A 24,942-nucleotide genomic window follows, 5' to 3' on the forward strand; every position below is an offset into this window, starting at 1 on the left:
TTCTTTCACAAAAGACAGAACTGCTCCTAAGATACAGAGCCCATGACCTACAAAGGCCCACGAACTACTCAGCAAGGCCACAGCTGAAGCCACTCCCTCCAGGAAAACAACTGAGGTCCGGAGATCACAAGCACTGCCAACACTTCCCCAGCCTGGGGCACTGCCAGATAACCCACCAGCTCAGGATTCCTGGGCAGCGGTTACCTTCCCGAGCAACCCAGTGAACCTTACTACCCGCCATTCACCCGGTTTCCCCAAAGCAGGAAAACCACACTGCGCGTGTCCCGGCCTATTCCCTGCCCGGCCGCGCCGAGCTTACAGGGCGAGGCTGCTCATATACCGTCACCCCAAGGGTTCCCCACGAATCCGGACTAGACACGGTGTTGCTGACTCAGCCTTCCAACGCCCCGCTGAATTCAAGTCACCGCGGAAGCTCCCAGCTGTCAGCCGACCCACCCCTAAGCTCACAGGCCGCTCTAGCCGAACACGGAGGCAGCAATCTCGTTACTCCTGCTTGACGTCATCCGCGAGCGCCGCAGCGCGGTGGCGGGCACGCGCAGCCGAGAAGATGTCTCCGACGCCGCCGCTCTTCAGTTTGCCCGAAGCGCGGTCGCGATTTACGGTGAGTGGACCGTGGGAGAGTGCGACCCTAACCCGGCTCTATCCTTTTCCTCCTCCCTATGAAAATACTCGAATTTTGCTCTGGGGTAAAGCGGGGACGGAGGTGTATAGGCGCGGTGTCGGCTCCCGGCCCCGTCGGGGGCTGGGAGATGGGAAAGACGCATTACTTGCCTCTTCCGTATGTCCTGAGCTGTCCGCCTCCGTCTTTCTGCAGGCAGGTGTCTAGAGGGAACCCCGCGTTCTGGGCGCCTTTGTGCCCTGCGTGGGGGGCTTATCCCCAGACTACCTCCCGTGCGGTCGAGCTCCTGTGCAGTGCTCCCTTAGCGGAGCAGGTGTCTCCAAAATTGCTTAAGGGTGAAGGCGGGAGTGGTTTTAGCCCAGAGAACTAGCTCCCGCCCCGCCTCCTAAGCTGCGGGAAGTGGTGGTTCTGGCCGCTTATTGACCACCCTTTAACCCACCATATCTCTCGCCTAAGAAATTAACGAGGAGATACAAAGTAGGAAAAGGCAAACAGAGATCAGCTTGGGAATTGTTGCCAGATGTCTTTTTATTCTTACACAGTGAGGAGGAGTACTTTCATCATTTGGGAAACACCTTGCAGAGCGTTCACGTTAGCTTATTTAACTCTTAGCACTGTGAAGTAGACAAAGTTCTGTGAAGCCTGGTAGGTGACACCACCATCCACCTGGTAGACGAGACCACCCCCAATGCCAGAGTTCAGTGGATGTACTTCCCTGGTGTTTCTGACTTCAGACCCAGGATTCTTTTTATGTTGCCCATCATGGCATGAAGAACCCTGTCCTAAGTTGTTTGCCTATATTTGTCTTTAGCATTTGCGCCAATATTTCAAATCATGATTCAACTATTGAGATATTTAACTCTGCTTGCCTAGTTATAGTGACACCAGAATAAAAATTCTATGAAAGAAAATTGATTTTTTTTCCAGTTGTCTTGTGTGCAGGTTATTTTTTCCCCCATACAATGAGGGTTTGTTAATCAGGTTATATCTTATTTATGTCTTCAGAATCGTTTTTCTTTCTGTGTATTTTGCTATAATCCCAGGTGCTCTGAAATACTGCTAAGAATAACTGTTAGAAATATCCAATATCATATTTGTCCCAGAGGGGACCATTTAATTGGAGATCATCTGGTCCAGTGCTTCTAAAGTTCAGTGTGCAGTGGGATTATTTGGAGATCTTGTTAAATGTAGACTCTTGTTCAGCAGGTCTGGAATGGAGCCTGAAAGTCTGCATTTCTAATAAATTCCCAGGTGATGCCACTGCTGCTATTAGTAATAAGCATCTACAACAACCCCCTTATGTAATTGGTGAGGAAATTGAAGCACAAAGAGATAAGGAGTATGCCCAAGATAACACAGTGTATTCTTGGCAAAGTCAGGAATGGACATTTCCAATATAAATCTAACTCTTGGCAGTGAAGAGATAACTTTCCAAGTGTATGTGAATTTTCATGGAGTGAATGACTTTGCAATATTTTTGTCTTTGATATTTCTTTTTTTAAGTTTTATTTTTAAATCTCTACACCCAATGTAGAGTTTGAACTTACAACCCGAGATCTAGAGTCGCATGTCTACCAACTGAGCCAAATCCCCACTTTGTTTTTTTTGTCTTTCAGTTATGACTACTTTATGACAATTAGCAGGCATTCAGTGTTGACTATGTGTCAGGGACTGTGCTGAGCAAACTAGAGAAGGTAGGACTTGAGTTGGGTCTTGAAGAATGGATAGAATTTTCATAAGCAGGTGGGAGGAGCAACATGAGTGAATACACTAGAGTGAGCGTGGCGGAAAATAATGTAAAAATGGCTAGACCTTAGTGGAGAGTATAGCTGTAGTGGGAAATAAGGTTTGATAGGGTGAAGGAGATAATATCAGGGACTTGAGAGGGGGCTGTGAAATTTTGAAACTAAAGTCTAAATAAAGAACCGAGATTTCAAAAAAAAAAAAAAAAGCAAAATACTCTCATGTATGTGATATTTAAAGCAGTGGTAGGTGGGAACACCTGGAATGAGAAAGTCTAGTTGGGAAGCTCTTGTCAAGTTTAAAATGATTAGAGTCTGTATCATTAAGTGGTATTTGTACAAGAATTACTAATGGAGGGGCACCTGGGTGGCTCAATCAGTTGGACTCTTGATTTCGTCTCAGATCATGATCTCATGCACCCTGACAGCATGCAGCCTATTTGGAATTCTCTCTCTCCCTCTCTGCTCCTCCTCTGCTTGTTGGCTCTCTCTTCCTCAAAAACAAACTTAAAAAAATAATTACTGATGGGATGACTGATTTTTCCCAAGTATAAGCATTTCTAGTTAGACACACTACTGATAAGTAATAATAAGCAAAAATCTTCTACCTATATGCTATTTTTATTTTTCTAGAAGTCTACCAGAGAGGCCCTGAACAACAAAAATATCAAGCCATTGTTGAATACCTTCAGCCAATTACCTGGCAGGTAAGGCATTGATACCCATGAAATATTACTTGCCAAGATCTTTATACTTACCTTGAGCTGTTTAAAACAATTCAGGTGCCTTTTGTTTTTAATAGTGAAAATGAAAAAAAATGTACCCTTGACCAAGCTTTCAGAGGTGTTCTAGAAGAAGAAATTGTAAGTGTGTTTTTCTCTATTATTAAAATTTTGTTGATAAATTAATAAATGTTATTTTTGAAATTGCTTTTATCTCAGAATGGGTATTTAAGATTATTTTTTCTATAGTGAACTTACTACTTTGTGAAAGCTGACTTGCTCACAATATAGGGAGTATGTAATTGTTGAGGATTTTGACAGCACAAGCATAATTTAAGGGTTTGGTTTTAACAAACGATCTCTCTCCAAGTGAATATAAGAATAGTTGATATGAGATGTTCCTGAGCAAGAACTGGAAGTGGTAGGTGAGCCCTCTTACTTTGCTCTATAAACAGTGACACATCCTTTAGTAACATCAAAGGTCTAGTCCAAGGATGTTCAGCACAAGAACCGGGATTCCATGCCCTCATTTTCCTATGGCATCCTCATCACTAAGCATACAAAAATAGCTAGAACCTATCCAACTTCAGTAGAGAAATTTAACATAAACGTGAAAACTGAATTTATTTACCATTAGTGAGACACCCAAAGGAAAGCTTTCAGCAGTTTATTCTTGGTTAAGTAAAGGCTGTGTCCCAAGAATCTGGATTCTTTTCTAACGTCTATCATACAGTGTCCCTTTCTTTTGAACAATTCTGTATCAAACTCATTTTTTTTTCCTCTTCTTCAGACCTAGTCACTTACGCATTGTGAGGCATTGGACAAGTTACTTTGCTTTACTGAGGCCCAATTTCATTTGTAAGAAGGGAAATAATATTCTTTCAAGGCTGTTGTAGAAAACAACACTTACTGAGCACTCAAAAAATGCTAGTTTCTATGATGTTATTGAACATAAGCACTACCTCCCTTCTATTAAAACCTTCAGACATATTGATGTACCAGTACAATTAATTACCCTGGCTTAGTCTTTGCCCTGTGCCATTGATTGAGTTATGACCTCTGCTTCTCTACTTGATTAGCTTGTTGGGTTGTCATGCTAATGTAACCATTTTCCTGAGATCATTGGATTTTAAGTGAATCACCTGATTATGATTTACTTTATCTACTCTGACAATTAGTGTTTCTATTACTATTTTTCATTTTTTGTATTTTCATCTTAGAAAGTAATTTTGTGTAAGAAATATGTTTATCTTATATTTCTGGTAATTTAGTTAGAAAAGATGTTTTTATTGTTATCAAACTAGCCCGGACTCTGGCTCCTAAATTAAATTGTTTTCTCCTCTGTTGGTAGATAAATCACTCATCATGTGAAAACGTTTTAGCTATTATTTCTCTTGCTATTGGGGGAGTAACTGAAGGTAAGTACAGTTGTTGGGTTTTTTTTTAAATAATCATGGATGTGACATGCTTTATTTAAAACTTATTCTCCCCATACCTCTCATCTATTTGAGTTTGTTCATTTTTCAAATTCTGCCTACCACCTTTACCAAGAAGTTATCCCAAAGAAATTAACTCATGCTTCTCGTCTCTAGTATGCAGCACACATTTTGGCACTTTCTTTGTTCTCCAGTTGTGTCATTCATTCAGTAAATATTTGTTGAGCATCTACTATGTGCCTGGTACGGAGCTAGGACTAGAACATTCAGTGGTACAGAAAACACATTCCTGCCCATAAGGAGCCTAGTGGCTAATGGAGGAAAGAGATGTGTAAATTTTTTACTGTGGTATAATTATTGTGAAGTAGGAATGAAGTGTGGTTGAAGTGATTCTCTAAACTTGAAAGGAATAAGGAAGGTCTTAGAAGGGAAGCTGTAACAGGAGCTGGGATGTGAGGGGTGATTGATTTTGTTAGGCAGAAAGAGAAACGAATACACAGCTATGTAGAGGCCAAGTTCACCCTGGCTAAAGAATTGTGTAGAGCAGAGGGGTGAGAGGATGATGACAATGGTGAGGAAGGAAGCAGCACAGGAAGCTTAGGTCATTTGTGAAGGGCTTTGTATATTGTGCTTACAAGGAGCTATGGTGTAAGAGTTGGATTGGGAGAGACTGCTGGCAGAAAAAGTAGGTAGGGGACTGTTAAAATGAGGCAGTGATGGTAGGGGATAGTTTCAAGACTGAAGAAAGCATTTTGGAAGTACACAGTGTTGAGGTGCCTGTGTGGCTCAGTCAGTTAAGCATCCAACTCTTGATTTTGGATCAGGTCATGATCTCACATTTCATGAGTTTGAGCCCCGCATCAGGCTCCGTGACAGTGTGAAACCTACTAGGGATTCTCTCTCTCCTTCCCTCTGTGCCCTTCCCTGACTTACTCTCTTTCAAAATGAATGAACTTTAAAAAAATTAACAAAAATTCAAAAAAAGTACACAGTGTCTATCTAACACATAGTGGGAGCTCCTTAAATATTTGCAGAAAGAAGCAATGAAAAACTAGTTCATCAGTACTCTTTAACAAATTTAGTTGAAGTATTCATTAATTCAGATAATTTATGTGAAAAGTACCTTTTTTATATTTCTTTATTTTTTTTGAGAGCGAGAGAGAGAGAGAATCCCAAGCAGGCCCCAGGCATTCAGCACAGAGCGCTACGTGGGGCTCAGTCTCATGAACTGCAGGATCATGACCTGAGCTGAAATCAAGAGTCAGTTACTTAACTGAGCCACCCAGGTGCCTCGGAACACATTAAACTTTTATACAAGATGTTCATTCATTCATTCATTAAGCATACCTAAATGAGTTATGCAGTGGAGTGTTCCTTGCCCAGTTTCTGTCAAACAGCAGTGTCTCCTTAGTTCATTGATTACCTTGATGTGTTGACTCTGGTAGACTAGTAATATTTTTAACACTTGAAGTTATACAAAGTCTATATTTAGAACTTTATTTAAGAAAGATAAGAACTTACGAACTTAGTTACACTGAAAATAAAGTCTTAGATTTTATTTTTTTTAATTGGATGGGAAAAAGTCCTTGACAGAGATTATTCTTCTTTATGTGACATGTTTTCAAATTGTCCATAAATATGTGAAATTCAACTCTGCAGATAATTTTTGAGCTTCTATTTATTGCCAGACACTTTACTGATTAAAACATACAAAAATGCCTACCCTTAAAAAGCTCATAGTCAACATGAAAATAAACAATGTATGATAAATGCTATAATTCCTTTATACTATGCTTCAGAAGCATAGGTGGGGTCGTTCAAAGGTATCAGGAGGTTTTAGGTTCATGGATATTTGCCATGTGCTTTGAAAGATGGAGCAGGAATTTGCCAAAAAAGAGAGGAGGAAGATTAAGAAAAGAAAAGCATTGTAAACAAAACCATGGAAGTGTCAACATAGAAAGATATTTGGGAACTGAGGAGAGGTAATCTGTGGCCAAGGTTAAGGTAAAGCAAAGAATGTGGTGCAGAGGCTGGTGCACAGGTAATGAAAGTTCTGGGGTATCATGTTCTAGTCCAGTTCATCAGAATCACCAGTGAATCTCTATTTTTAAATGAGATTGCAAGGCCTCAGCTTATTTTTACTGAATCAGAATCTTCAGGAGTGGAATCTAGGTAATTTTCTAAAGTTCTGTAATTAAATGTACTGCAACTACAGCAGGGAATATGCCTCTCAAATCTCTTGGGTATACAGAGTATATTGTTTCTTGAGATCTTAAGTAGTAAGGCACTTCGGCAATTCTCTAGTTATTTAGTCTACCTCTGGCCTCTCCTGCTCCCCTCTGTAACATCACTGGCATGTGGTTGTCCGGCCTCCATGCCCATTGATAGAGCTTACTAATTTGATTTCTCTTAGTTTTGTCAGGTTCCCCTTGTATTGAGTTGAAATCTGTTGCCTTCTGCAACCCATTGGTTCTTGGCAATATCCCTGAAATCATATTGCAGATGCGATCATACCAGTGCAGAGTAGAGCTGGAAATAATACATTTTTTTTCTGAACATACTATATCAATTACAGTGTTTTGGGCTTACAGTGCTCCCTAGATATTTTGTTTGCATTCTATGCTTAAATGGCTACCTTTTTAAAACACTTAACAAGTGCTAGTACATGTTTCCTTAAAAGAGAAGGAGGAATGAACAAGGAGATTAAAGTATTTTTAGCTAGTCCAAGTGACCTTTTCTTTAAAGCATTTTAAAATTTATTGCTGTACTTAAATAACATTGAATTTTGAAATAAACTTTTTATATACCATCTTTTCCCTTCAAACATTTTATTGTATATTAAATGTTTAATATTAATTTTATATTAAATGCTTAATAATTGACATCAGTATCAAACTTTTTTATTATCTTTTTTGAAGGTAATCTTTCAAATCAGAACAATATTTAGCAACATTATGGAACACTTGGACATGAGCAAAAGAGAAAACAATACTCATAATTCCTCTACTTTAAAAACTACCATTCATTTTGGTATATGTTTTTAGTTTCTTTAGTCTTTTTAAAAACTTTTATTATTGTAACCATAATATACGTACAGTTTTAAATCCTGCCTTTTTCACGTAACATGTCATAAACATTTTCCAAGTTATAGTCGTCATAACCATCGTTTTTAATTGGCTGCATTATATTCTTTTGAATAGCTTAGTGGTGAAGAAAACAGACTGTGGAGCCAGACTGCCTGGGTTCGTATCCCAGCGCTACCACTTACTGGCTCTATGGCCTTGGGCAAGTTATTTAACTTCTCTGTGTCAGATTTCCCATTCTGTAAACTGGAGGTAATATTATCCACCTCATAGGGTTATAAGGACTAAACGTGTTAGTATACATAAAGTACTTAGTGTGCCTGACATATAGTAAATGCTCTAGAAGTATAATCAAGAATTATCATCATCAGGGGCGCCTGGGTGGCTTAGTCGGTTAAGCGTCCGACTTTCGCTTAGGTCATGACCTCGCGGTCCGTGGGTTCGAGCCCCGCATCGGGCTCTGTGCTGACTGCCAGCTCAGAGCCTGGAGCCTGTTTCGGTCTGTGACTCCCTTTCTCTCTGACCCTCCCCTGCTCACGCTGTCTCTCTCTCTCTCTCTCCTAGAAATAAATAAAAATATTAAAAAAAAAAAAAAGAATTATCATCATCATTATTATTGAGTGAACATACCAAAAATTACTTAAGTATGTCCCATTTTGGGGACTTTTAGGTTGCTTCCATTTCTTGTCTTTTAAAAATTTGTTAGGGGTAACAGAAATATACTGTTAAAATATTCTTCAGAATTATTTTGTATGAGCTATTTTACTGTACAGTTTTTTAAACTTTTAAATTGGCTTGTGCTCCACTTGAAGGTATTTGTACTGCATCTACACCTTTTGTATTATTGGGAGATGTTTTGGATTGTCTTCCTTTGGATCAATGTGACACAATATTCACTTTTGTGGAAAAAAATGTTGCTACTTGGAAATCAGTAAGTGCCTTAGTTTCCTTTTTTTGCTGACGTTCTGTTTCTATAGATCCAGAGTTCAGAGGATAGATTTTTTTTTTTTGCTTCTGTTTTAATATTGCTGACTCCCAAAAAGTTTTTCCTTATGAGAGAATTATACTGTCTTACTTGGGGAGCCAAGTAAGAGTCATGTGTGAAGAAAAGGTTTAAGTAACAAAACTTTACTGAATAGTAACAGTTAACTTGAAAATGGACACTTTCCATGTTTAAAACAGTTACTCAGTAACATGTTTTGTTAGGTATGTGAAAATAGCTTTATTTCACTGAAAATGTTTGTAGGGGGAGTGAAAGTGGGATAGTAAACTCAGTGCATGTTAGTGTTCTTTAATATCTTACTTCCTTTGACTTATCGAAGAGTATGCAACAACTTCTGAACAGAAGTAATAATTTCTGTCTTAATTTCAGAATACATTCTATTCTGCTGGGAAAAATTATCTACTACGTATGTGCAATGGTAAGTGATTAGTAAATGATCATTTTTTAAAACATAAATGTAGCTAGAGAAACAGGTGGTTGAATTAAACACAAGTGATAAAATTTTAAAAATAGATTAGTACCATCATCTTTATCATAACAGACTGATTTGTTAAAACTGATCATTCACTTAAAATTAAACTGTTCCTGTTTTGGGGATAAACTTAAGACCAAAAAATTTTTAGTAAAGTTTATTTTGCCCATGCTAAACTCACTTTATTCCTATTTTTTTTTTATTTTTATTTTTTAGTTTATTTTTGAGACAGAGACAGAGCATGAGTTGGGGAGGGGCAGAGAGAGAGGGAGACACAGAATCTGAAACAGGCTCCAGGCTCTTATCTGTCCGCACAGAACCTGATGTGGGGCTCGAACCCACAAACTGCAAGATCATGACCTGAGCCAAAGTCGGATGCTTAATCGACTGAGCCACCCAGGCGCCCCTTTATTCCTAATTTTTTAGTGCTTTTTTTAAATGACAATAGTTTCTACCCCAGTTTTGAGAACTACTGCTTTAGGAAAATACTCTTGACAGACTAGTTAACAAATTTGGGTATAGTTGTAATAAACATAGAATGATCTCCTATAACCTTCACTTCCATGTATTATTAGATCTCCTAAGAAGATTATCAAAATCCCAGAATACAGTCTTCTGTGGACGAATTCAACTCTTTTTGGCCAGGCTTTTCCCTTTATCTGAGAAATCAGGTAAGCTTTTATGCATTAAATAAATGTTTTGAGGAAAATATTTTTCAGATTTTAATGAATTAGAAGCTGTTGTGATAATAAGAAAAATAGTTTTAGAAAGTTGAGTAAGAAATTGTCACTTTAATTTCTTTTACTGATAATTATACTGTTCCTAATGCATAATATAGGTAATCCTTAAAGTCACCGTTTTGTTTTTTATTTTTTGTATAGTTGACATAGTATCATATTAGTTTCAGAAGCACAAGGTAGTAATTTAACAACTGATTCTCTTTAAGTTCCAAGCTTATTAATCATAAAAATGTGCAGTTGAATCACACATATAGAGATATGAATTATCATATCTGTATGTCATTTATAATGCATGCTGATTTTTCCACTTCCATTTTCTCTCTCAATCACTACTGTTTAGACACAATTATGTCCTCATATCTTTTACCATTTTTTATTGCGAAATATAGCACTCATATAGAAAAGTGCGTAAAAGTACACTATACTTATTCTGAATCAAAGACTTACGTTACTACTGGCAAAATCCAGAAATGAAACATAACCAGTTCTCCCGAGCTCTTCACAATCTGTTCAAATGTTCTAGATTTTAAAAACCTCTTTCCTTCAGTCTTCCTTTCCTTTTTTTTTTTTTTTTTTAATGTCTTTATTTTGAGAGAGAGAGAGCAGGCAGGGAAGGGGCAGAGAGAGAGGGAGACACAGAATCCAAAGCAGGCTCCAGGCTCTGAACTGTCAGCACAGAGCCCAATGTGGGGCTCAAACCCATGTGAGTTCATGGCCCGAATTGTAGTCGGATGCTTAACCGACTGAGCCACCCAGGTACCCCAGTCTTCCTTTCGTTAATATCAGGCTGTTATACCACCTACTTCATATGTTGTTGTGAGGATTAAATGAATTAAAATATGTGAACATATTTTACAACAATGCCTACATATAGAGAGACCCATACTATATGTGGGCAATTGTTTCTGTGTGTTTCTTTTTGTCATGCTAGATCTGTGGTATTTTATCTTTTGTACTTAATGTGATTCAAGATTAATTTAGATTACCATTGTATTTACTGCTTGTATTTCTGTTCTATCTGTGGAAATTTTCCCCGTTAAACTTTAATGCAGGTCTGTATTTTATCTGGAAATCTTTATTCTTGAAAACTGATTTCAGTAGAGGGGTGCCTGGGTGGCTCAGTCGGTTAAGCAGCCGACTTCGGCTCAGGTCATGATCTCACAGTTCATGGGTTCGAGCCCCACGTTGTGCTCTGTGCTGACTGCCAGCTCAGAGCCTGGAGCCTGTTTCAGATTCTGTATCTCCCTTTCTCTCTGCTCCTCCCCTGCTCATGCTGTCTCTCTCTCTCTCTCTCAGAAACGAATAAAACATTAAAAAAAGTTTTTTAATGATTTCAGTAGATAAAAGATTCTAGGTTAGCAATAGATATAGGATTTCATCTTATGGGAGATAATCATTTACTTTGTCTTCTATCTTCTATGTTCTCTAGATGACACAAACGTCAGTCTAACTTCTTTGAAGATAATCTAGATTTTTTTGTTTTGTTTTTTCTCAAGCTTTTTTTTGTTTGTTTTCGGGTTTTGTTTTTCAGTTTTATTATGATGTGTCTTATTGTGGAATTCTTTTTATTTATGATGCTTGGGATCTGTGGGAATCTTAAATCTATGGATTAGTGTCTTCATCTAGTTTGTAAAAATTTTAACCATTATCTCATCAAATATTGTGGATATCTCTTTGTTTTCTTTCTGGAACTCCAATGAACATTGTTATATCTTGTCACTATGTTCTCTGTCTCTTATTCTTTCTATATTTTTATCTATTTGTCTCTATTCTGAATAATTTCTTGGGAATGGTTTTCTGGTTCATTATTTCTTTCTTTAGCTCTGAATGATGAGCTGCTAAATGAATTTTTAATTTGTTATTGTTTTCATTGTTTTATATTCTGTTTTTCATTTGTTTAAGGTCTTATTTTAAGTCTGCTGTGTCACTCTCTAGTTTCTTATTCCCTGCTCATATTTTCAAGCTTGTTCTTTAGTTTTTTAACCAGTATAAGTATTATTTTATAGTCTGTGTCTGATCATTCTAGTACCTTAAGTCTTTGTGGGTTTGTTTCTACTGTTTCTCAGAATTTCTTATGTGTGTATCTGTTTAGTATTGGGTGTTATATTTGAGAAAATATTGAGGGATTTTGAGACCTAAGATAGGTAGTTTCCTCCAGATAGAGTTTTCATTGATTTTGCCAGAAGCCTTTAGAAGGAGGCTACCACCTGTCCAGGGTTACCTTAATCCAGCCCAAGATAAGTCCTGTAACTTGTTTGGCAAATGTCTTCAAGACAAAAGTGGCTTTAAATATTGATGATGCATTGCTTATCTTACATGTCTTTTGGATGTTTGCCACATATCCCTTACTTTCTTGTCAGCCCTTTACTGTTTTTAAGAAAACCATTTTTGTACTTTATTGTCTGGAACACTGCTGTGAACATGGTTTATGCTCTGTAAATTTTATGGAATTAATGCAGTTTATTGAAGTCTTTAGTTGTCTTTAGGGTTAATCTGAATTAATTAGCCAATTAATTGACCTGTTACTAGAAACTCACCTTTTCTATTACTTTTTTAAATACCTTTCTTTTTTTATTTAATAGCTTTCAACATGTGAATTAACTTACACAATTCACCATTTAAACTATGCAATTCACTGTTTTGTATCATATTTACAAGGTTGTGCAACCATCATTGCAGTCTGATATTTGAGTATTTTTAACTTTTACTCCCCCCGCCCCCCCAGCTCATCATCATTCTTACCCTCTCTTCCAAGCCCTAAACAACCATTAATCTACTTGTTCTCTGTAGATTTTCCTATTCTGAACATTAAAAAAATAGAGTAATGAAATACATGGTCTTTTAGTGATGAGCTTTTTTAACTTAGCATATATAACATTCTCAAGATTTATCTATGTTACAGCATGTATCAGTATTTCATTTTTTAAATAACCAAATAATACTCTCAGTATAGGTATACCACATTTTGTTTATCCATTTCTCAGTTGATGGACATTTGGGTTGTTTCTGCTTTTTGCTTATTATGAACAATGCTGATGTGAACTTTTGTTTACAGGTTTTTGTTTGGATGTATATTTTCATTTCTTTTTGGCATATACCTAGAATGGAATTGCTAAGTCATATGGTAACTGTATTTAAATTCTTAAGGAGGGGCGCCTGGGTGGCTCAGTTGGTTGAGTGTCCAACTCTTGATTTTAGCTCAGATCATGATCCCAGAGTCATGGGATTGAGCCCTGCATTGGGCTCTGAACTGAGCATGGATCCTGCTTAAGATTCATTCTCTCCCACCCCCCACCCCCTGCTCTTTCCCTCCTCCTCCTGCTCCTCTCCCCTACTTGTGCACTCTCTTTCTCAACTTAATAAATAAATCAGTGCCTCTAACTAAAAAAATAAATAAATTCTTGAACTACCAAACTGTTTTGTAAAGAAGCTGCACCACTTTACAATCCTATGCACATGGATTCCAATTTCTCCACGTCCTTGCTCACACTTATTATTCTGTCTTTTTCTTTTTAATAGCCATCTGAGTACGTATAAAGTGGTATCTCATTGTGGTTTTGATTGGCATTTTCCTAATGACTGTCTAGTCATTATGAAGGTGTTAAGCATTATCTAGATGTTAAGCATCTTTTCATTTGCTTGCTGGCCATTTATATGTCTTCCTTAAAGAAATGGCTATTTATTTTATTTGCCCATTTTTTAAATTGAGTTGTCTTTTTATTAAGTAGTTGTATGACTTCTCTATAATATATTCTAGATACTAGACTCTTATCAGATATGTAATTTGCAAATGTTTTCTTCCATTCTGCGCATTTCCTTTCACTTTCTTGATAGTATTGTTAACAATACAAAAGTTTTATATTTTGGTGAAGTTTGATACATCAGTTTTTACCTTTGTTGTTTGTGCTCTGGGTGTCATATGTAAGAAATCGTTGTCTAACCCAAGGTTACAAAGATTTATTCTTGCATTCTCTTACAAGAGATTTAGCTCTGTGGTCCGTTTTGAGTTAATTTTTGTATATGGTATGAGGTGGAATTTCAGTTTCATTTTTTTTTGTATGTTAATAACTAGTTCTCCCAGCACTGTTTATTGAAAAAAACTATTCTTTGCCCATTGAATTGGCATTTTGCCTTCTTTCTGCCTTCAAAATTACCAACTGAAATGCCTTCAGTTGAACTTTGGGGCTTTGGCACTAACTCCCTCTATAAACCTTTTGTTCATTACTGTTACACTATTGACTTTTGCTGTTAATCTCAATTTTATTTCCTCAAGGAGCCTCTCTTTCGGCATCTATTCTAAACCTGCCAGCACAGTCACTCATTGTCACCACCTAATTTCCAATCTCTTCTTAGCATTTAACACTATCTGTCATTTTCAATGTGTATATTGTTTACTTCTGTGTTTTCTCTGCCTAGAACAGTGCCAGACACCTACTTGCCATTTAAATCTGTGATAAATGAAGGCTCTCTTTTGTGAAATGAAGTATGCCCCCTCATTAATACTAATTTGTAGTTTTTTTTTTATCTCTAAGTTATAGAAGACATAAGAACAAGGTTTCAATTCTCAGCTATAATTTTGTCCTTCTTGGTTATTTCCAGCCTCCACTCTCATTAGTTTTTTGGTTTTTTTTTTTTTTTTACATTGCATAAACCAAATTTAGTTGTAATATGGCCTCCTCTTAATATATAGGTGGATTAGGAATGTTAATTTTTGTAGAGATAATGCGAATTTAGTTTAGGAAAGAGAGTGGCCTGTAAATTTCCTTCCCTATAATGATGTTATTAAATATTTGTACCAGATTCATAAAATGAATTTTCAGTTTTCCCATTTTTCTTCTTTTTGTGAAGAGTTGGGGTAATTGTGTATTATTTCTTTCTTGAATGTTTGGTAAGATTTACAAGGGAAGCAGTTAGCCACAATAGAATTTCGTGGGGAATGTTTTAAACTATGGATTTGATTTACATAATAGATTTAGGACCATTCAGACTTTTCATTTGTTCTTGAGACAGTTTTGGTTACTTTTTTTTTCCTGGATATTTGTGAGTATTATCTAAAATTTCAAATGTATTGGGATGCCTGGGTGGCTCAGACAGTTGAGCATCCAACTCTTGATTTCAGCTCAGGTCATGATCCCAGGGTTGTGGGATCAAGCCTCACATCAGACTCCATGCTGAGTGTGGAACCTGCTCAAGATTCTCTCTCACCCTGCCCCTCTCCCCGCCTGCCCCTCTCCCCCTCTCTTCTCCTGCCCTTCTCCCTCTGTCTCAACTTCCCACATCTGTCTTCCCCAATCTCTCTCTCTCTCAAATAAAACAAAAATAATTAGAATTTCAAATGTATTTGTTGCAATTCTTTTTTCTATTTTTCTTTTTTATAATTGAAGTATAGTTAACATACAGTGTTATGTTAGTTTCAAGTGTATGACATAATGATTCAGTAATTCTCTGTGTTAGTGCTCATGAGGATAAGCATACTCTTTCTTTTATTAATTTTTTAAAATGTTTATTTTATTTTGAGAGAGAGAGAGAGGGTGTGCTAGTGGGAGAGAGAGAAAGAGAAGGAGAGAGAGAGAGAGAGAGAGAGAGAGAGAGAATCCCATGCAGGCTCACAAATCATGAGATCATGACCTGAGCCAAAGTCAGAAGATGCTTAACTGACTAAGCTACCCAGGCACCCAAGATAAGCGTACTCTTAATCCCCTTTCTCTATTTGTAGATCTCATTATTTTTTAAAGAACATTTTAGACCTTTCTTTCAATGTACAGCATTACTAAATTGACAAGACATAGAAAAACCATTCTTTTTTTCTCTTATTGACAGGTTGAAAGACTAATAATATATTGCTAATACACAGCTTTAAACATTATACATCTTTTAATAAATGATGTTTTTAGATTTAATTTTTAAATTATAAAAGTAACCTTTTTCAGAAATTTGGAAAACGAAGGAAAAACCTGTTTATAATTAATCTACTCTAATATAAGGGAGGTTGGCATTTGGAGATATTTTCTCATAGTATCTATTTTAAACATTTGTAGATGCTTGACATTCACTAGAGTGTATCCCAAGACCTTCAGAAAGCCAATTTAACATGTAATTTAGCATGTAGTGAAGTATGACTGAAATTACTGATTTAATGAGAATTAAGTATTGAATAATAAATAGAAAATAGACAAACAAAATTTAAGTAGTCAGTGCCAAATGGGCAACCAGATTAATTCACTAGCCTAATGACTTGATTAGCATAGGTTTTTTTTTTTTTTACTTTCACTATTGTATTAAAATAACTTGAGACTTAAAGAAGATTGCAAAGATAACAGAGAGAGTACCTGAATAACAACCTTCCCCTCATATTAGCCTCTAACATGATCACAAATACAGTTACCAAAACTAAAAAATCAACATTGGTACAGTAGTAGTCTATTGTTAACATAGACTTTATTTGGTTTTTACCAATTTCATCACTATTTTTCTTTTTCCTGTTCAAGGATCCCACTCAGGATCTCATGTTGCATTTAGTTGCTACGTTGCTTTACTCTCCCCAATCAGTGACAATTCTTATTTTTTTCATGACTTTGATACTTTTGAAGAGTACTGATCAGGTATTTTGCAGAATATCCTTCAATTTAAGTTTGTCTTAATTTTTTTGTAATTAGATTGAGGATATGGATTTAGGGGAAGACCACAACTGGTGATGTGCCTTTCTCAGTGCATCATTTCAACATAATGTTGATACATACTGTTACTGGTGGCATTATCCTTGGTCACCATATTTTTTTGTTGCTAAATTACTGTTTTTACCTTTGTAATTAATGTTTGAAGGGAAATACTTTGAGGCTGTGCACCTGCCCTTTTTCTCCTTAGACCTTTACCCAGTGAAAGGTAATTTTACTATTCATCAGTGAATTTGCCTATAGCAATGATTTTTAGGTTGTCCGGTGGTAGTTTTCTATTTCTTTTTATTCCTTCTACGTGTATTACTTGGGATTCTTCCATGTGGAAGAGTTGTCTCTTGTCCCTTATTTACTTATTAATGCAATCATCTGTTTCAGTGTAAATTTGTGGATATTTTACTGTCTGGGTTATAATCCTATAGGATAGTTTCTTACTCATACTGTTCTGGTTTTGCCCATTGGAGGGAGCTCTTTCATGTTTTCCTGTTATGAGAAAATAGCGTTCATCTTGCGTTTTCCCTATCCCAACCCTAGAAATCACCCACTTCTCCAAAGAGCCTGATTCCTTTTATTTAAGAATGGTATTTAGAAGCAAGGATCTGGGCCTTAGGTATGCTAGGAGTATCCCTGCTTCTGGGTTCTCTTGGTGGACAGACTTAGGAAAGATCTATATGCGTACACGTCTATATTTACTTCTGTATATACCCATGTATGTATTTTTAAATGACCAACAACAAAAGCCAGTATGAGATCATACTGACACTTCTGAGTTTAATCCAGCACCAATATTCCTTTTATTTTTTTATAAGTTCTTTCTTTGACAGTGAGAAACCTGGCTCCCATTAACTGCAGCATATTTACTATGTATGTTGTTATACACTCTCACTTGTTTAATACGATTTTTGTTTGTGCTTTAGCAAAATTATAGATTACTACATATTGCACTCTGTAAAATTGTTCTAGATTTTTCACTAATAACAAAGACAACTATATGTGTTATAATGTATGTAGAATTCTGGATACTCTAAAGGCCCCCTTAAAGAAATGAATTTTAGAAAGGATTTGAAAACCAAGTGTGGTCTTATTTCTGACTTGATCTTTTGTTTAATTGTGGATTTCTCATTTTATGTGTTTTGGTTATGTGACAACAAAGTTATTCTTAAACAAGTTTAGGTGTTTGGTGGTGCTCTGAAAATCTTTTTTTTTTTTCTTTTTAATAGGTCTTAACTTGCAGAGTCAGTTTAATCTGGAAAATGTCACTGTTTTCAATACCAATGAGCAGGAAAGCACCCTGGGTCAGAAGGTGAGGCTGTAACGAAATTTAACAAACATGTTTATAAGGTTGTTACTAAGAGAACTCCTGTGAATGGGTCTTCTAAGTCGCCAAAATTTTTAAAGCCCTTATTTCTAATTTATAGAAATAATATGTGTTCTGTGTAAAAAATACAAACAAAATAGAAATATTTAAAATAGAAAGTATGGTTACCCCATAATCCAAGGCCCAAAGATAACCACTCTTAGCATTCTCTGTCTGTACTTAATAGGACTTACTGTGTGTGTGTGTGTGTGTGTGTGTATGTAGTTTTATTCCAAAAATGAGATCATATAATACATACTTTTTCTGAAATTTATTTTTTTGTTTTAACAGTATAAAATGGATGCATTTCTGCATCAGTACATTTGGATCTGTGTCTGTTTTAACGGTTTATAGTAAGTCTTTCAAGTGGATATATATTACAGTGCTCTCAGTGGACATTTAGATGATTTTTAATAGTGGAAAATTGTTAACAGCATTACAGTCAATAGATTTGTATATATCATTGCTAAATAATGTAGGTGTCTCTTTAGGGATAAATTACAAAAGGTGAAATTGCTGTGTCAAAATATATGTATATATCAAACTTTGATAGCTGCGCTCAGTTACTTCTCAGACAGGTAGTACCCATTAATACCTAGTGACACATAAAGAATGCTGCCTGTCCACAGCCACACACCAACCCTGGGTATTACCAAGTCTTAAAAATCTTTGCTTAATTGATAATATACTTAAAAAGTAAATCTTCGTTGTTTTAACCTGCATTGCCTTGGTTATTAATGAAGTCAAGGGACTTACTGAATGTTTATTGAAATTTATTTTTCTGTGCCAGTTAGAAGCAGTGAGCAAGAGAATTACCTATTCATGCCATTTGCCCATTTTACTGTTGAAATGTCTTTTTCTTACTGATGTATAGTTCTACTCATATAGAATATTACTAATTCTTTGCCTATCATTTTGTTTTTTGTTTTTTTCAGTTAACTGTTTTTCTTACAACTTTATTTATGGTGACTTTGCTGTGTATAACTTTTAAATTTAGATATATTAACGTTTGGTGGTCTTTTGTTTTATTGTTTCTGGCCTTGTGTCAATGCTAAAGGCTTTTCTACTCCACAGATTATATAAGTCCCTTTGTTTTCTTTGATGCTTTTATGATTTAATTTTTCTTTTTAAATCTTTAATCCAGCACGAGTGTTGGAGTATGGAATAAGTTGAATTATAATTTTATTTTTCCAAGTATCTTCAGAACCATTTGTTAAATATCCATCATTTGCCCACTGATTTTTTTTAAAAAGACGTCAGTTATAATCAACTTTATTTTTAAAGGTTTCTTTTTAGCTTTTTTTTAAAAAAAGTTTATTTTTGAGAGACAGAGAGAGTATGAGCGGGGTGGGGCAGAGAGGGAGGGAGGGAGAGAATCCCAAGTGGGCTCCATGCTGTCAGTGCAGGGCCCAGTGTGGGGCTCAAATTCACAAACCATGAGATCATGCCCTGAGCTGAAACCAAGAGTCAGCTGCTTAATTAACTGAACCACTGGCCCTTTTAAGATTATTTGTGATATGTCCAGAAGACAGTCCAGAATCCTGGCAAATTTCTGGACATTGAGCACCTATTCTTCATTTAAGAACAAATTATATAAAGCTTAAAAATTAATTAGATATAACTAATATCTCACTGTAAATTAGATTACCTTATGTAATTTTTTCCTTAAAATGTAATTATTATCAATTTGGAAGTGATGTTGACTTAAGATTTTTCAAAATCTTGTCTCTCATCTTTATATATCTTTTAGTACTTCTTGAACTATTTCCTATAAACTTCTTATTTTGATTTTCTTAGCTTAGAGCTAGACACTCAGCATACCCTAAAGTATTTCCTCAGTAATAAGAGTTTTCTGTGCGGTTGGGGGAGGATTTCTGTGGTCAAATTAAAGTTGGGGACAAAACTACTTAAATACACTTTGAGTTCTTTACTGTGATTCTTAGAGTCCTTAATGTATTAAAGGTCTTCTCAATTCTCTAAAAGGTCATTATATAGATTTCTAAAATGTATTTAGCCATAAATCCTTTATTCCCAGAGAGAATCTGTAGACCATGTATGAAGAAATACTGTTTTAAAACTTTATCTTCAAAACTATCTTATATCATTGTCATACTGCTTTTGAGTTTTCAGATCCCTGTCACATAGAATACCTATTGCCTTAAAGATTAACTGTAGGTTTAGACAGAAGTGTGACTAGACTTCTAACAGTGTCTAGCAGTGTGTAAATGATGTTATTCCATCCAGCATTTGCCTTCTGTCTGACAACTGCCTCATGACAGGCTATCCATGTTTTTAAATTTAGCATACTGAGGATAGAGAAGAAGGAATGGATGTTGAGGAAGGTGAAATGGGAGATGATGAAGCTCCAACAACTTGGTAAGTTTTCAGAGTTCAGATTTCTTGGTTTACAAAGCTAACACCTTAATGACTAAGCACTAAGACACAGTTACCGTGTCTTCAAAATATAGTAATGCCACCTATCTGCATTAGAGGAGATTAGAGGAGATGATGGTTGGACATGATCCATTAAGATACACAGTAGTTATCCTGTTGATCACCATACTTATTGATGTTATGTATAGTGATATATGGAAAGTGCTTGGAACAGTGTTTATACTCAGTAGCTACCATCAAGGTGTAGATAAGTAAATCCTGCTTTCCAAATTATTTATTTCCAAATAAATAGATTTATTTGTAATTTTTATGTATATTACTTAAAGTTATAAATTTTAAATCACTAATAGGCTTTTTAGTTGGTTTCTAAATTGCATGTAGACATTCATTATTTACATGGCCTACTTTATGCAAAAGCCTGAAATTTGGAAAGTCAACAGTGGGCAACTTAGGCATTCCTCTTTTTTCTTCCATTTAACTTTGTGGATCTAGGGCCTATGGATAATGGCCTGACTTTTTAATGAAGTAGGAGGAATAAGAAACCTTTCCCTCTTCTCCTGCCCCATCTCTTGTTTCTTATCTCATGTGCTAACTCTTTACTTTCTTTCCAAATTATTTCTTCCTAATGCTGGTTAGAAACAATGAGGAAGAGAAAAGGGAAATATGAAGGAAAACTTTCACTTCCAGGTATCTGCAAGTGACAAAAGATATCAATTGAAATTAATTTCCAGAAGATTAAGAAGAGTTTTCAGTATCCACACAGGGAGACACATTGCTGGCATGCCAGATTTCAAATTCAAACATGAATCTCCAAAGAAGCATTGAAAGTAGTGTGCCTTAATTCCAATCCTAGCCGTATAACCTTAAGCAAGATACTTAACTTCCTGCAACTCAGTTTCAGTGTCTTTAAAATGTAGTAATGCCACCTACCTGCTAATTGAGAGTATTAATGAAGATGCTGCTTGGACATGGTCTATTAAGATACACAGTAGTTAGGAAACCAATTTGACAATAAATTATACTTAAAAAAATACACAGTAGTTATCCTTGTTGTCATACTTATTGATGTTATCTATAATGATATATGGAAAATTTAGAACAGTGTTCAGTATTATTAGCTATAGTTGTGTTTGGGTTTTATTTTGTTTTGTTTTTTAAGAGATCTGTTTGTTCATGGACATTATGGATGGTATACTTTTGGGGTCTGGCCAGAACAATGAGCATAAGGGGTAGTAGTCTCCAGCATAACAGGAGCCTGAAATGTAAAAAGAGCCCCCAAAGACAAACTGTCCAGTGTAGTTTTGTCTAGTTAAACTCAGCCTGTATCCCCTTTGGTTATGTTGCTGAAGTAGTCCCAGACACAAGAAAATCACTTAACTAGGATTCAGTGCTCAGCTGCCTCTCAGGCTGTCACAATCATATTTTTTAACCCTTTTTTTTTTCATTGAAATGTAGTTGACAAACAATATTACATTAGTTTCAGGTGCATACATAGTGATTCAACATTTATATACATTATGAAGTGATCACCAGGATAAATCTAGCTATCCTCTGTCAACCATACAAAGTTGTTACAATATTGTTGACTATATTCCTTATGATATACTTTATATCCCAGTGACTGAATTATTTTAAAACTGCAAGTTTATACCTTTTAATCCCCTTCACTATTTTTTGAATGGAGGAAGAGACTTGGGAATTACTTTGTGACCAACTGTATCACCAGATTATCTTAAGCACTGTAATATACAAAGAACACATTACCCACATATCTACAGTATGAAGTTCATTTCAGATTTAGCTAAATATACCAATAAAAAATTTTGTATTAAAATGTCAGTATAACATTCTATAAAATCATCAGCTCACCATTTAAAAAAATATGTCAAGTTACAGAACATTCTATTTTAGGTAGTAACTCTCACCTCTAATTTGTTATGGTTTGCATATAAAATAAGAAGTTACATTTGCTTTGTGTGGAGAAGTATAGAATCCAAAAGTATCTGTGGAATGGTGAAGTTAGAAGGCAAATTGCAGTGGGTCAAAACATGAAAGTAAGGAAATGCTGACATTGAGTGTAGACCACTCTTTCAAGTTTAGCCATGAAGGAAAAGAGAGGGAGAAAATGGAATGGAACTTTCAGAGGAGAGGATTTTTTTAAATTTTAGTGCCTCAACTGTAAAAATGTCTTAGTCATATATTAATTAATACTACTTTAAAATTTCTGCTATGAAGCACCTCAAACAAATACCAGACCAACTAAAAATGAAAGAGAGATCAGAAGCTTTTACAATAGGAGATTATAATTAGCAACTTGGAATAAGATTGTTGTTGGTATCAAGCATTAAATTAAGATGTAAGGTGTCTGGCAACTGAAACAATAAAGGAACATACGATGGTTACATAATTCCCATTCTCTGATTAGATGTTGTCTCCTATTTCTTAAGAGCAAACTTGTACTACATTTCAAGAGGTGTTTATTATATTCTTATATGTGGTAACTGAGTAACATTATGTGTGTGTGCATATAACTATATATAAAACTATAAAATCTTCAAAAGCAGTTTTGTTTCAAAAACCTTTATTAACTGGTTATAGTATTATTTCATGAGTATAAATAATTTATTTTATACATGACTTTTCCTTTTATAATTTACTTGCACACTTTGGAAAATGCTCCTTTTGTAGCTTTTTTTTAAAACTTTATCTGTAGAAAACCCAGACTAATAATCTTGTAAGTCAATGAAATTGCTTCAGTTATAGAAAACAACTGATGTCAGTTGATATTCAGATCATTTTCCTGTTTTCAGAGTTGTTACTAGGAAAGAATGTAGAAAGAATCAAAGTTAACAAGTCCATTAGATTCTTTTGAACACTGCTGGTTCTTGATAAAACTTTTGGTAGGAGCTGGATTTTGGTCAATTAAAAGTTAGTATTCTTCACTATTGATTTGAAAAGCAAGATCCGCATATTTTATTTTCTTTAAATGCAGATTCTAATTTTTTAATGTTTTTATTTATTTTTGAGAGAGAGAGAGAGAGACAGAGCACAAGCGGGGGGGGCAGAGAGAGAGACACACACACACACAGAAGCAGAAGCAGGCTCCAGGCTCTGAGCTGTCAGCAGCTCAGACGTGGGGCTTGAAGTCGTGAACCAGGAGATCATGGCCTGAGCTGAAGTTAGATGCTCAACCAACTGAGCCTACAGGCACCCCAGGTTCCACATATTTTAAATAATAGTAGTCACTCTACCAAGTTAGCATTCTTTTATCAAAATTAGCTGGCTTCCTAAATTATTAACCTTTATACATAATTCAAAGCCATTGTGATCTGGGTAAGCATAATTCAAACATAATTTCAAGCCTCGTTTGTAAAATGAAGTGCATGTACTTTGTGACTGCTGTTTCCTTGCAGACCAAGGGCTTTTTCAATATTTTCCAAGTTCACAGCTTTGTTTCAGACAGTTATCAGAAGTGTGAATGTAAGATAAGTGATCTGTTGTTAATGTATGTGGTTGTTTTAATTAATGTGCCAATAGATACAAATTTACTGAAATTCTTTAGACAAGTATTTTATGATACTGACTTGTAGTTTGTAATCTTAATCATGAATTAGAGTACTATGGTGAGAATCTTCATCAAATGTGCTTCCATATGTTTTGCTAAAATACTTTTCCCTTCTTCATTTTTAGAAAACTAATGTCTTTTCAGACATTTTTTTAGAAAACTGATGTTTACACTAGCAAATTATTTTTTACTTTTCTACTCTAATCTTATACACAAAGGAAGTAAGACACTTTTCAGTCTTTAAATATTACCCTCCCCCCACAAAAACTTCTTAAAGTACATAATAAAAATTATACTCATTTTTATTTCACCATAATCCTTAAAAATGCACTATAATATTGTCTCTGTTACCCCTTGTCATTGAACAAGTAATTTTGAATATATCCATCTCAAAGATGAAGAGCAAAAGATTAACTTACTTCCTATTATTGGCCAGAATAGAGAATGCAAGACTCTTCAGATAATTGTATTTTGTGGATCACTAAGTAACCCTTCCTGTTCTTCACATAAAATTAGAATCTTCCTTGAAATATTTGTATGGCCATGAAGCTTAGAGAAAATACTAACTATAATCCATAGGTTCAATTTATTAAGGTTTATTTAGAAAGAATGGGGTAAGGTAGTACACAACTGTGTTTAGAAACAAACCTAATTTTATAGAGGTGATGTTGAAAATTTGTGTGGATATTTAAGGATATGAAATAGTTACTACCTCAAGTATTTTTTACATTATGTAATGGCTGTTTTGAATGAATTGGAGGATTTTGTTAAAAAACAAAAATCTCTCAGATAAAAAGTTTGAAGTGTTTAACTTTTAAAATGAAAACATAGCATAATTTTTGTAAATTTAAAAATTAAAATAATGTGTATTGACACTGCAGATCTGTAACAAATGAAAGGTTGAATTAGTAATGCCATAATAAAAACACCCAAAAAAGGGGCCTACTTTTGTAATACTGAGTTGATATGTACTTGTCTGATGCCATGTCTTTTAGCATAGGTTCAAGATGACATTAGTTTAAAAAACATGGAAGTTGATTTCTTTCTTACGTAAAAGTCTGGAAACAGGAAGTTCAGAGCTGGTAGAATATCACTTCTCAGGGAGATTGTCTAG

At 35.4% G+C, this 24,942-nt stretch overlaps 1 protein-coding gene across 1 annotated transcript in view; it reads left to right on the forward strand.

Annotated features, from left to right (window-relative positions):
• The first annotated feature begins 540 nt into the window (after positions 1 to 540).
• Positions 541 to 24,942, forward strand: part of THOC1 (THO complex subunit 1) — a 50,664-nt gene continuing 26,262 nt past the window's right edge. The window contains exons 1-9 of the mRNA XM_077778210.1: positions 541 to 622; positions 3,016 to 3,089; positions 3,185 to 3,245; positions 4,456 to 4,522; positions 8,436 to 8,554; positions 8,996 to 9,044; positions 9,674 to 9,769; positions 17,733 to 17,815; positions 20,172 to 20,245. Of these exons, the coding sequence (XP_077634336.1) occupies positions 569 to 622; positions 3,016 to 3,089; positions 3,185 to 3,245; positions 4,456 to 4,522; positions 8,436 to 8,554; positions 8,996 to 9,044; positions 9,674 to 9,769; positions 17,733 to 17,815; positions 20,172 to 20,245 (677 nt within the window). The 5' untranslated portion in view covers positions 541 to 568. The remainder of the gene's footprint in view (positions 623 to 3,015; positions 3,090 to 3,184; positions 3,246 to 4,455; positions 4,523 to 8,435; positions 8,555 to 8,995; positions 9,045 to 9,673; positions 9,770 to 17,732; positions 17,816 to 20,171; positions 20,246 to 24,942) is intronic.

Source organism: Crocuta crocuta, unplaced genomic scaffold, assembly GCF_008692635.1.
Source record: "Crocuta crocuta isolate KB4526 unplaced genomic scaffold, BGI_CrCroc_1.0 scaffold26, whole genome shotgun sequence".
NCBI lineage: Eukaryota > Metazoa > Chordata > Mammalia > Carnivora > Hyaenidae > Crocuta > Crocuta crocuta.